Below are 13,345 nucleotides of genomic sequence, written 5' to 3'. Positions count from 1 at the left end.
TTTTTAACAAACACTCCAGTACTCACAAGAGTTTCAATGACAAAATTTCAGACAACATCATGTCTTAACACCTGGGCTGGATTTGCATGCCCCATGCGCCTGTGTGTAGCACATGCAGCATCTCTTCTTCCACTCACTACGGAAGGCAAAAATTTGAACCCTCTGAGACACAGCAGAGAATTAATAAGCTTTGACATGTCACTGACAGCTTTCTTATCAGTTTTCTTAGTATTGTACATAAAGCAGACAGCACAGATTCCAAGACAACTCAAATATATGGAGACCTACTGCATCCCAGCTCTGACAAGCACCAACTTAATAAAAGAAAAATAAATTTAAAAAGCTCGTCCTACTCTAACAGCAATTTAAGTTTCCAGATTTTCCCTTTGTTGAACCATTATGTTACTATACACATCTCAGTAGCTCTATCAGTAGAATAACAGTGTCATAATGTCAACTTGAAGCATCAGCTTCTCAGTGCTATGTGTCAGGATGTTTCACTGGGTGTATTTATGTGGCAATACTGCCAAGTGTGATTGTGGGAGATGTTACAGCCTAGAAGATTAATAATTGTGGTAAATGGAAAACAGCTTTCAAAAATCCCCAAAACAACACTGAAACAGATTTTCAAATTACAACTATTATTAGCTTTCTAAGGAGTTTTAAATACAGGAGTGAGAATGCATGAAATAGCAGAGGAAAGAACTAAAATAGAATACTGATTCTCTGCCTTCATTTGTTCTCTCCATATTGTTCAAATAATACCAAGGGAGACAAAATTTATTCTCATATCTGCAGCTTGGGTCTTGTCTGACAGGGAGCAACCCAAAGAAAAATAACCAGCATTCCTCCCTCTTCCTGAACAATGCAACCATATGCGTGTTCAAAGAAATCAGAATTAAGTAGAACATGCTGAACTTTATCTAGTCACTCACTGATCAGCTCAAAGAGCACTGGTCTTGTACTAGTTTATGAGAAGATCGTGGAGAGCCAAAATTGAAAGGATTAAAGGCTTCAGTGGAGAAATTCGCATTGTAAAAGCCAAAATTTATATTGAACATAAGGTAATTTTTGTACCAACAGTTCTTTCCTATAACTAGCACAAATACAAACAATAAAAATTAAAAAAAAAAAAATTAAGGGGAAAACAAAGCTGAAATTTTTCAACACATATTTCCAAGACAAATAAAGGACAAAAGGGACTCCCTACCTCTGCTCTGACCCCCAATTACATAACTTATAGCAGAACTAGCTCAACAAAGGCAAGAAAATTTAATCTGGAGTATACTATGGACAAACAAATCCTGACAGATCTCTGTGTTGAAATTAAAGTCATGGATAAGACAAAACACAGTTTTCTGTCATTGTAGGCAGAAAGTAATCACATTTAGATCATAAAATTTACCATCTCCTTTTCAAGAGAAAAGCTGTGGTTTAATTGCTTTAGCTATTGTATACAAGTACATCTTGTATATGTCTTCAGGACTCTCACAATTAAAAGTCAGGAGAGAGTAACTAACACAACCTAGTGATTTGCTAAAATAAGATTATTTTTATACTTCTTCATCCAGTTCTTTTTACTATTACTTTTCCTGTAAACTACTGAAGAAACACTTTTTTTCACTTCTATCCAGGATCTCTTTTTAATGCCATTTTCCTTCCTTCCTCACTCTACCACTCTGAAGCATACACAGCTGCAGTGAAGTGCTCATTGCTAAGGCAGTCACCTGGCCTAAGTTCAAGCATTTTAAAGAAGCAAGGAGGAAGATAATGAATGCCACCTGTTCCCACTTCAAAATCCCGATTGCAAGGCCAAGGGAGAAGAGAAAAAAAGCCCCAAGAAAGTTAGAGGAAAGAGGTAAAGCTCTCTCTGATATCCACCTGGAAGAAAAAGATCACAAGAAGTAAATATGAAAGGTCTTTGTGATCTGCAGCCTGAAGTAGAGAGTTTCAGCTGGAGAACGACTGACCTCTCTTCCTCAGCAAAATATTTTAGTTTCTGTACATTCCTGGGGTGATGATGCCACTCCACAGCTGCTGCCTTGTTTTTTTCAGTTCAATGCAGAACATACCATTCAAGTGACTATGTGCCAAGATTATAGCCTGAAAATTCCCACTCTGGGCTCACTGATGTGCCCTTGTAGATTTGCCAAGTGACCTGAGTTCCACTGCTTCTTTCATTCTGTACTGAAAGCAATTGCTAAAGAGGCTAAATGTCCATAGAGAGATGGTGATTACAGAGAAGGGAACATCTATTTTAAGTAACCCCTTCATAAAATGATGGAGAAAGGGGATCAGAAAAATCTGATCCAATGAAAACAGTCAGCTGAAAGTCAGGGGTTGATTGGCTGGTTAAAAGCATATGAGAAATAAAACTTCCCATTGCTCTCACAGCATACTATGTTGTGAGTAATATGGTCAGTGCTTCATGACAGTCTCTTACTTTATCTCAATCCCTTTAAGGAGGTGTTTAGAAAATTCATCCATATGCAAATTTCATATTACTCTCTGAATATGTTAAAAAAAACCCCAAAACAAAACAAAAAAAAAGAAACCAAAAAGCCACCTGTTCATCATTGAAAACACGATATAAGAGAAATGAAAATATCATCATCCTTAAAGGAAAGGGATTGGTTTGAAAAAGAGATAGCTTTAATGCTACCACAAAATCTACCCTCACTTTCCGAGAGTGTAAATACTATGGAAAAAAAAGTTTGGCTAACATCATTCTTTCAGTGTTGGGAGAGATTTTTGGTGTTTGGGGTTTTCTGTGGGGTTTTGGAGGATTTTTAGTTTGTTCTTGGTTGGGTTTTTGTAGCAGTCTATGAATAGTGCTAAAATTGGCAAAAAGTACACACACCTGGCACCAGATCCACTCTATGAGTTAATTATAATACCTGATTTTCAAACTACAGCTATCTTTTCTTATGACTAACTCTGCTTCCATTCCTGACAATGCAGAGGAATAAAGTCAGAGAATGAAAGGAAAAAGAAGAGAACATCTGGATGAAACTTCACGGAGAATAAGGAAATTGATAAGAGGAGAAGTGGAACCGGAAAACTGCAGAAACAGAAAATTGAAGAGGGAAAACAGAAGAGCTAAATTCAGAAGTGTTTGTCAACAGAGTGCTTATCATGCTATGTAAGTAAATCACAAAATATTTATAAAGCATAGGATGTGTAAGACACCAGGTTTCTCTGAGAATTCATCTAAATCACTCTTGAACAACTTTTCTTCAGTGTATATTCAAACTGTCTTTTTAGGCACTAAATCCAAGACATTCTGACACCCAAAAAGTCTGTAATGTACCTGCATCTTAGAGTGACTAGATTAGGCTCCTTGGAGAAGATTTATTATTATAATAGCATAGAGTCAGGAGCTCCTGAACACCAAATGTTTTAGTGTACCTATTTAATTGATTCCATCTGGAATCTTGAAGGACAATTCTGTGTTCCCATACACTGAACATGAAGTGCAAAGTCAACAAAAGTCAAACTTCATTGGTTCATCTTAAAAATTACTGAATCAGGGCTTTAGAGGAAATGAGGAAATGAAACTGTTGCAGAGGAACTTAGTGATTGAAGTCCAGGAGATGACTGGTGTGTCTTGGAGACTTGCCCCCAGGAATCTGACTGAAGACTTGCCATTTCCCAGATAAGTGCAGTAACTACTGGGCATGAGACAAGACTTCTGTGGAGTAATTCTTCACTTCTATTGAGAATAGGCTCACTGTGCAGAAAGCTATGCAAGATTTATGGCAGCAGACAGAAGAGTAAAAGCAGGCTTAAGTTTTGCAGCCCTGAATTACAAAACCTGAATAAAGCGCATAAATTCCAGTAAGCAGGAAATGAATGTTCATCTGGTGAACTTCGCACTGAACTGAACACAGCAGTGCATAAAGTCTGACACACGACACAGAGATTTGTCTAGACAATCCCAGTGTGGTTTACTGGCAACTGCACTCCCCAGCCAGGGACTGATCCTGAATGAGCTCCTCTGTTCAGACTTCTGAAGCTATTCCTACAGAGAAGGACAAAAAGGAATTTCTGATTACTGATTTCAGACACCAGATATTACATGATCCTGCAGAGCACACAATCTGAATATGTGAGCATCAGACACCCTAATCAGGAAACAGGCAGTCTGATATTGTCTCTAGGTGGAACGAGGTGCAAAGATGACTGAGGTTAAAATCAGAGGAAACTGAGAAGTTATATTCACATCCTAACAGTGGCTACAATGGCATGGAAATTTTAGGGAAAAATACAGTTGCTGCTCCCTGGATGGAATGTGGTTGGCATGCTCAAAACCTGTTCTATGATGATTCCCCACATGGGGGGGTTGGTTGTCAGTGATTCCCATTGTCTTGGGATGTGAGAACCCCCCTTGCCATCTTGCCCTTGTTCCCAGCTGCCATGTGGAGCAGTGTGTGGGAACAGTCACCATCTTTGGGGGAAGCCACATGGATGTGACCTGCATGGAGAGTCCATCATCTTATCCTGGCTGCCACACAGAACTAAGTCAAAGGGTCAACCATCTTTTTGTGAGAAAAACACCTTCTCTTTCTGTATATTTTTGTTATTAATATTGCTGTTGTTGATGTGCATTTCTTATTCCATTGCTGCTTGCTTTTTGCAAATTGTGATCTCAATCCAGAGTCTCTGCTTTCGTTCCTCTCTTGCCAGAGGGGGCAGAGGGAAGGGGAGTGGCTCATTTGGAGTTTAATTTCTAGATGGTGTTTAAACCACTACATGGTTAAGAAGTTCAACTCCCTAATAATTTGAGCAGTCAGGCACCTTGCAGAACAGTCCCCTTTAAGAGAGAAGTATAGGAGTAGGAGAAGAGAGATTAGGAGGCTTATCATATTGGAAAAAGCAAACACTGCTTTAAAAGCAGCAGTAGCAAGAACTGGGCCTTTTAGATAGATTGACTTGCACATCTTCCTTAAGCCATGCATACACAACCCCCAGAGAACTCTGAATCTCTAGAGGTGGAGTTTTTTACAGCATAGACTAGAAGAAGGCAACTTCTAAGAGAGGCTAAGAACACAAATCAGCTGGTGGAATTACATGAAAGGTTTTGAAAACAAAGGCTACCTTCTCCAGCTGTGTCCTTGTGAGGCAAATCCATACTTTCAATTCAGCAGCTCTGAGAAGCTTTCAACAAACACCACATTTCCCCCCTCTAAGTACCCACAGGAAAATCTCCTTCTCCCTCTAGGACAACCTCAAAGGCTAAGTTTTAGATCTACTCCTTGCTCTTCTCAAAAGTTTCCAAGCCTGTATTCCCTGAGACTATCTACTTGGTATACACACTGAAATTCCAGAAAGACATCTGAGCTGAGCATATTTGCTTGTGCTGTGAAGAGCTCTCCCTCCACAAGAGGATTAAGTATGACACAAAATGCAGCACCCAGGTCAAAGCAAACAACCAGCCTTTTAAAAGAATGCTGAAACACCCACAGAGGAAGCAGCTAACCCCCCCACATAATAGACACGCCATCCTCAAGCCCTGTTAACAGCCATCTGTCACAAGCTTACTGAAACAGTAAAAAGCTACTTTTCCTACCTGTGGCTGTGGAGGAGTGCGTTGAAAGCCAATCCATCAGACCAGCTCGTGGTGAAATTGGTAACGTTGACCTGTGGGTAATTGCGAGTCGATTGACGGACCCAGCTCAGCAGAATCATTTCACTGTTTGTCTGCTGCAGTCCAGCCATGATGTTTTTCATTACATCTTTGACCTGCCATAAAAGACAGAATTTGATCAATGATTGAACTTATTAAAAGCTGACTATTTCTTTTCTTGACACAAAAAACCTTCAGTCGTCTAGATTGCAACCTGACAGAAAAACTCCTAAGTAATTAAGCACAAATTTGTTTTCACAATATAATGACAGCAATCAATTCTGAATGCCTAAATACGATGGATATTGACATGCACTGAGTGCCTTCATTCCTGTGCCCCAGAAGAAGCAGGGACAGAGAAGGCACATTTGTTACCACCACTTCATTCATTCAGTTCATTCCAACTAAGTATTTCTCCTTGTGATTTTCTCTGGTCTGGAAATACATCCTTAGTTAATATGAGACATTACAGCAAAAGTTGATAAAATGATGAAAATCATTCTTCTCTCATTGACTGAGTTGAAGTAGTACCTAACATACCTCGACAAAATAAATGGCCTCAGTGCACAGTAGATAATGTTTTTGATTTAAAGGTGCAAACTAAATTTGCATACATGCACCTGGATGAAAAGTCAATTTCACTGCATGCATTAAAAGAGTGTTGTATATGTTTCAGTTTTATTGTTTTAATGAAGTTAATATTCCTCTTTCACTGGAGAGAGCTTATCAATCTACAGTTATTATTTTACAAAAAAGCCTGAGGGCTTTTATAAATGTTATCCTGGAGTTTGACATCATGTAGTAGATTATATATTTCCTATCAACTCCTTTACTACTGAAAGAGCACATAAAACTTCTATTAAGAATTATTTTCCTGTAAAGTAACACCTTTTAAATCATTGCTTTCTCCATATATCTTTTAGAATAGCAGCTCTTTTAAAATATTCCCTAAGATATAATTTAACTATAAAATTGCTTATTGCTGCGTATTCACTTTGGGAATATAGCATTTCATTATCATTTTCCCCTTGAATTGCTCTGAAGCCAGTATCAGTCAGTCAAACAATATTCAGGGGTGATAATGATAAAGGGTGGACCACTTTGAAACTGTTAAAATTGTAAGATAATACGCAGAAGATGAAATCTGAAAGAACAGTCAGCAACAACAACAAAAATTAATTACTGTGATATTGCAGAAAAAACAGAGATAACCTTTTATTGTTGGGTATGGTAAGTTGCTCTCTAGTTTCACAGTAATTAATTCAATCATTTGATTCTGTGAAGATATGAATTACTGAAACAATATCTTGGGATTGCATCTCAGATGCATACTGCCCAAAGAGTATCAGTGCCTTTAATTTCCCTTTTCAGACTTAGGTATAAACTTTACTTTAGATGTTATTGGTTTCTAAGGTGAGAGGAGAAATTTTTCCTTTCTAAATTTCATGGTATATATTCCTGACATTAGTCTTAGATTGTAATTTGCACCAATGAAAATTGATATAAATTCTGTCAGACAAGATGAGAAGCTTTTTATACTTGCCTCCATTTTTACGTCAGGGAAAGAAAATAAAATGTAAGAAAACTGGGAAATATACTCTATTTTTGATTCATATGTCTGAGTGGGTATTTGGAATTTCTTGTCAATATTTTTAGTGTCTTCATTATTGAGAGACGCCAAAGTGGATTTACATAATTTACGAGAAGCTGAGATTTGGCCTCTGTATTCCCAGGCAAAAAAACCTTCACTACTATAAAAATATAAAATCTTGGTTTTTTTCATTAATCTGAATGCTAAAAAAGAAGAAAAGTTTTGGAATTAGCATCTACAGCACCAAAGTTAATACATAAGACTAGCAAATATTCAAATTATTGTTTGTGAGACTGGTTGAAGCTAAGATTTCATTGTTTATTTTGGGTTTTAGCATGTGCATATATTTACAAATGCAGATTTTTCTGAATATTATAAATAAACTGGAACTTTTGAAAAATACAACACACATTTGTGCTAAAGGATAGCTGAATGAAGGCACGAACATCACATTTAGAAATATAAGGGTTCATAACATACAGAAAGGTTATGTGTTTGAGCTGGTATCAAAGAGAAAGGACTTGTGTCTATGAACAGAGAAAATTAGACAAAATTAATTAAAAAATGGGCTGTCAGGAAGGCAATTATTCAGAAGTATCCAGGTGATTGTTTTGCTTTAGACCTAAAGAGATGAATACAAACACAGCATTTATTTTTACTTTTGAGTAAATGAATAGAAAACAGTCTCAATCTCACCTTGCTAAATATGCTTATAATGGATAAAGTTTTGCTGTTTTTCCTGCATTTCTCTGCAACAGTGAAGACTGTTAAATTTACGACTTTTTGTTGCCCTCTAGGGAAAGTCAGACATTTCAATAACGAAGTAAAAGGGCCTGATCTGATCCTGAATGCTAACAGCACTTCCTCTTCAGTGAGAACTGGTGGATGACTCCACTTGCACAGCTGGAGCCACCTTGTCCCCCCGAGTGTCCCGAGGGGCATTGCCACCCCACCCCACCTTGGCAGTGCCATGCCACACCACTGCAGCTCAGCTCCACGCTGTCTGCAGGCTGGCTGGGGCTGAGGCAAGAGCCCTGCCTGGGAAGAAAAGTGCTGGCTGACATTCTGGTGAGAAGGAAGCTTTCTGAAGGCTGCTCAGTTAAGACGTACTGCTGAGCATGTGGCACACAGAGATGTGCTCGTGGCAGCCTGAAGAGCTTTCAGATAGATAAACTCCCTCAGCACCCAGACTCAAAAACTACAGCTATTTCAAAGTGTCTAGCAGGCTCTGTCTCACACTGTCAGGTGATGAGTTGACCTCTGATACTCATTTCTTTGTTACCTCTCCTTTCTAATGCTGTATATCCTGGCAGGACACAAAGCTTTCAGGTGGAGGAAGCTCTGACTTCCAGAGAACAGATATACTTGCTCTTCCTGGGGAATGGACATATGCTATGGCAATAAGGAAAGATAGAAGGGGGGAAAAGGACAATACAGACATCACCAAGACAGCTTCTGAACTGCCAGGCTGCCAAAAGGAAAGCTGTGGACAGAATGGGAGCACTGCTATTGCTGTCAGCACGTGAAGAAAGTGGCTAAAACCAGCACAGCCAGCCCTGGCTCACAGCAGCAGTGGACCTTTGATCTTCCCACTGCAGGACCATGTTCTGGAATCTGGGCATGTGTTGCTGTGTGTGGAAGATGACAAGGAACACAGCATGATCTCAGGCTCACACTGCATCTGTTTCACCCAAAACCATCTTCAGGAATGTAACATTTTGTCAGACTGGCACTTGGCTTCACTTTTCCCCTAGAAAAGAGGGAGGGAAGAAGATAATCTAAAAAGAAAACCGTTCTCAAAGCAAGAATTTTTCATCTTTCTTAATAAAATGGGAACCTTACAGCTCTCTGACAGAATTACTTTGTATTTATTACTTGCTATATTTCAGGTATTCTGACTGCATAGATTACTTTTTTATAACTAGAACCACTAGACTCTTTCCAAGTACTTTTGAAAGAACACTTTTAAGGACATTTTCATAGATATTCAAGACACCTATTAAAGTAAAGAATAGTCTTTGTTCATTGATTCAAGGTAGATTGACAGAAGCGTTTCATTTCCATAACAATAAAAAACAAAATTAAGTAAAACGGTAGTTCGTATCAAAATACTGATGTGCACAGCAACCCTGATGCTTTTAATAAGTGTCCAAATGAGACTGACAAGCTGTTGAAATGCTCCCCTGTGAAATATTTTCCTTGTGTATATATCTATTCTTTTGTGATTTTTCCCAGAGGAAGTCAAGATTGGGCCAAAGATTTTTGCTAGGGGTTTTCTTTCATGCTTTGCATGAAAATAAGTTCATTCTTAAAAACATAACAAAACAAGTTACACACTGCCATATAGAATGTTTTTGCACTCTTGAGAGAGTTTGTAAAACACAGCAGTTCAGAAATTAATAGTTTTGCTCTGTTTTTACTTAAATGTTGTGAGGCTGGGATCACAGAGCTGCGAGAAAGAGGGCAGCAGCTTCAAGGAAATAGAAAGTCTGATGGATTCAGTACCATAAAGAGCTTTGGCAGCAGGTGCTCAACTCACAGCAATGGTTCAATTTCAGGGAAACTTTTAATAATAATCTGAAAAAACAGGCTAGATAAGAAAGGACACAATCACCACAGGGGATACAGAAAGCCGTGATATTCTGCACAGAGATGAGAGTGGCAACAATGCATCAAATCCTGTCAGCTGCAGTGGCTCTACCACTGCCTCTGCTCAACAGGACTGCTGACATCCATTTGGATTGGTACTGACATTATTCCTTTCATGCACCTTTCTTCTACCAACTCTTTTTTATTACTTTTACTCAAAGGGATTAACGTTTTTGTAAGAGACCATCACGTTGTCATATACAAATACAGTTGTTGTGTCCTTATGTGGTCCTGGCTGCAGGATGTGAAACTGGACAAGCTTCTTGCCTGTTCATCTACAACAAAACAAGTGCTCACACAAACAATAGCCTCATATCTTTTGTTGTTGTTGTTGGTTTTTGTTTTAGATGTAGACAGATAAAGTTCCTCTAAGTGACTCTTCTCAGGATGTGCAAAAGCAGGATTGCACCATCAAACACAAACTACACCAGTAGCATGCACTAAATCAAGTAGCCTGTGTATTACTACTTACTTGTTTTTAGGCCTTCCACAGACTACAAATAGATACACTAGTCTTGGTATTTTACCCAGCTGCAGACAACTGGCAGATAAGTTTGGTGGCCCTGATTCTATATGAGCAATTTCTCGTGTTTCCAGCTGCTTCTTGCCAGGGACAATCTGTGACAGGCAAACTGGAACCCACAGGAAAAAGGATTTCTTAAGAAATTTACAGCCCTGTTTCACCCTAAGGGCTGTCACTGTGTAAGATCATACCTACCTAAATACAGGACAGAACAATCACAAACATGTTCTAGATTATGCAAATAACTTCAAAACTTGGAAGAAAATTTGGACAAGAAAGAAGACCTTCTCCACAGAGCCATAATTAAGCACATTTACTTTGAACTGTTCCAATACTTTGAGGGAAATAGGCAGCAAAACAATGGCTCCCAAGTGTTTTGGGTCTTTTTAAGGTGAAAAGCCCAAATAGTAGTCTTACATATTGATTTTCTTTTTTAATTATTCATCATTATGCAATAGCAACAAGGTTATTATTTAATAATGGCTTCTTGTTGCTAACCTGGTTTTAGCTATTCTTTAGGGGAAAAAAAAACCAAACTAAAATTTATTTATAGCAAAATTAGAATCTTATTTACAAGCATTTGAATAAAAACAAAAATCCAGACTATGCAGGTCACTTCCTTTAGTAATTCATTAATAGAACAAACTGAAACACAGAACTCCAAGTGTAGACTAAACATGGACTGAACCATTATGACTATGCTGACAAAGGGCCACAATTTTAATCACTGCTTTTTAAATACAATCCTTCGATTTTTCATCCATGGGTAGTTCAAGCTGAAGCCAATGGGTACCATTGCAACTGCTGCCAGTTATCACAGGCTCAAGGTGAAGCTGGAAACAAATCACTTTTGCACTGCAAACGAAAGGTATCCTAAGAGCACATGGCTGCTGTCAAAAACCTCATCGGGCTACACCACAACCTGTGCTTCATGGGTTAAAAGGAATGGTGGGAACAACTAAAAAGAAATTAGTAAGCACAGAGCTAAGACTAAAGCACATCTTTAACAGCTTGCTTCAGAATAAAATATGAAGAAAACAAAAATATTAATTTGAACATGAATAATTGTCTCAGTCCATAATTTATACAAATTGAAACAGAGTGATTCAAAGATTATTGGTAAAAGTTGCACAGCTAGATATCATATTCCATCTGCTCTTAATAAGTAATTTAGAACAATTTTATGCGATTAAACTGGGAATATTGAAACATAGACAAGAGAAGTGAGTTAACTATTTGAAGCTTTTCTCTGTTGCTGTTGTGGTGTAAAATTAGAATAAAAATGCTCCCTACTTGGATGAATGATACACATCTGATTTTTGATAGAAGTGTTTACTTCCTAAAGTGAAGTCTTTCAGGCTTTGTGCTCCACCACCTTGTCTTGTAATAGTACCCAAAACTTGTAGATTATTGGTTGGGGAACATAGTCAACACTAATGGGCAGACTCTTAGCCCACATTCATACAAACAAATGGATTCAGAGCATCATGCTACTTCTTTTCCAATTTTGATTTAACTGCCATCTCAGAATTTGTTTACTGAAGTGTCCTCATCTACCATGCTGGTTTTTATGAGATCCATATCACAAATTCCCCTTTCCCTCCAAAGAGAAAGGAAGAAAAATGAGCCACATCTGCTTCAATAAATAGGCAGTCTAGCAGCTTTTTACTGTTCTAGAAATAATTCTTTGCAGGATGGGTCAGCAGCAAAAAGCAACAGATGTGATTATTTCATTAAAATATAAGTCAGTCTTTCTAAGATAGTAAGAAGAAAAGTGACTATGAGAGCTATATATCCACATTGGCTTTGTCCATCCATTGTTGTTAGGATAACTCCTATATATATCATCTTGCAATATCTGACTGTGATATTACAGTCAAAAAAGTTTCTGCTAATGCTGTACAAACAATTTTATATTCTTACTACTCTCAATATGCTTGACAACATGTAAGCAGACTGCCATAACACTTGCTGATTTAGCACATTGCAATTGCCTGTGTTTACTTTGTAGTTAGTTGCTGGATAATAATGGGGAAAAGCTCAGCGGAATAAAGGTATTTCATGGAAAGTAAGGAGCAGTGCCACTCACCTGCCAGTGGAGGATTATATTCCAGATCAAACCAAGGGTCAGCTTATGATTTCCATCCACAATGTCTGAGCTCCCTATATTTACCAAATCAACCTATTATAGAAACAAAAAATAATTGTAAAAGATTAATAACAAGCACAAGAGGTTGGAGAGTGATGACGGGATAAGCTAAGGTAAATCTCCCATTTGGTTTCTGTTGTTCCATAAACATACAACTCACATTTTATAAATGACACAATTAATGTTCTGGAAAAAAACAGCAGTGATCTGGAGTTCCGATTATTGCAGTTATAGCATGTTGTGAAACATAAAATTAAAACTAATAGTTGTAATCACTCAAATATCTTTTATATGAAGCTTCTGCAATTACAAATCACACAGACAGAAAAACTCCTGTACTCTGCTTTATACTACCTTATATTATTTAATTTTCTGGAAGAAACACACACACATCTAGACACTGTAAGAGCTGACAACACAAGAGACACTCAATATTTAGATTAAAATAGAACTTATTTTTCCTTAATTAAATTCTAGAATGTAAAAGGAAATATACAGATGTGTTCTGGCACACAGATAAAGAAGTGATTGTGATCTAAGCAAGTCTTTTCCATAACAGTTCATCCAGTAATGTTGTTTTCCAAAATTGTATCATGCATCAGTATTTCATCATGCATCAGTATTTACCACCCTGGAATATTCTTTCCTCCACATGGGAAATGATCCTTCACTCTCCCCCAAATTTTATGCTATCTCAATAAGGCAGCCAAATTCAGGGTTATGAATGCAAGACTATAAGCTGTTCTGCACATTTAGATAGAACTGTGACTTTAAAATTAGCATCCTCATTGTTTCATAGATGCAGCT

The 13,345-nt window shown here is 37.8% G+C and overlaps 1 protein-coding gene across 9 annotated transcripts in view; it reads right to left on the bottom strand.

Annotated features, from left to right (window-relative positions):
- The window catches only part of DMD (dystrophin), a 1,152,080-nt gene that overhangs the window by 774,249 nt on the left and 364,486 nt on the right, over positions 1–13,345 (bottom strand). For all 9 annotated transcript variants that reach the window (XM_085049820.1, XM_085049818.1, XM_085049835.1 and 6 more), the window contains exons 5-6: positions 12,479–12,571; positions 5,570–5,742 (exon numbers count right to left, since the gene is read on the bottom strand). In XM_085049820.1, coding sequence (XP_084905946.1) covers positions 5,570–5,742; positions 12,479–12,571 — 266 coding nt within the window. The remainder of the gene's footprint in view (positions 1–5,569; positions 5,743–12,478; positions 12,572–13,345) is intronic.

The sequence above is a fragment of the Lichenostomus cassidix genome, chromosome 1, assembly GCF_008360975.1.
Source record: "Lichenostomus cassidix isolate B80296 chromosome 1, HeHo_3.0, whole genome shotgun sequence".
Classification (NCBI taxonomy): domain Eukaryota; kingdom Metazoa; phylum Chordata; class Aves; order Passeriformes; family Meliphagidae; genus Lichenostomus; species Lichenostomus cassidix.
Note: the sequence above shows the minus strand (reverse complement) of the source record. Positions and strands in the feature narration are given on the sequence as shown.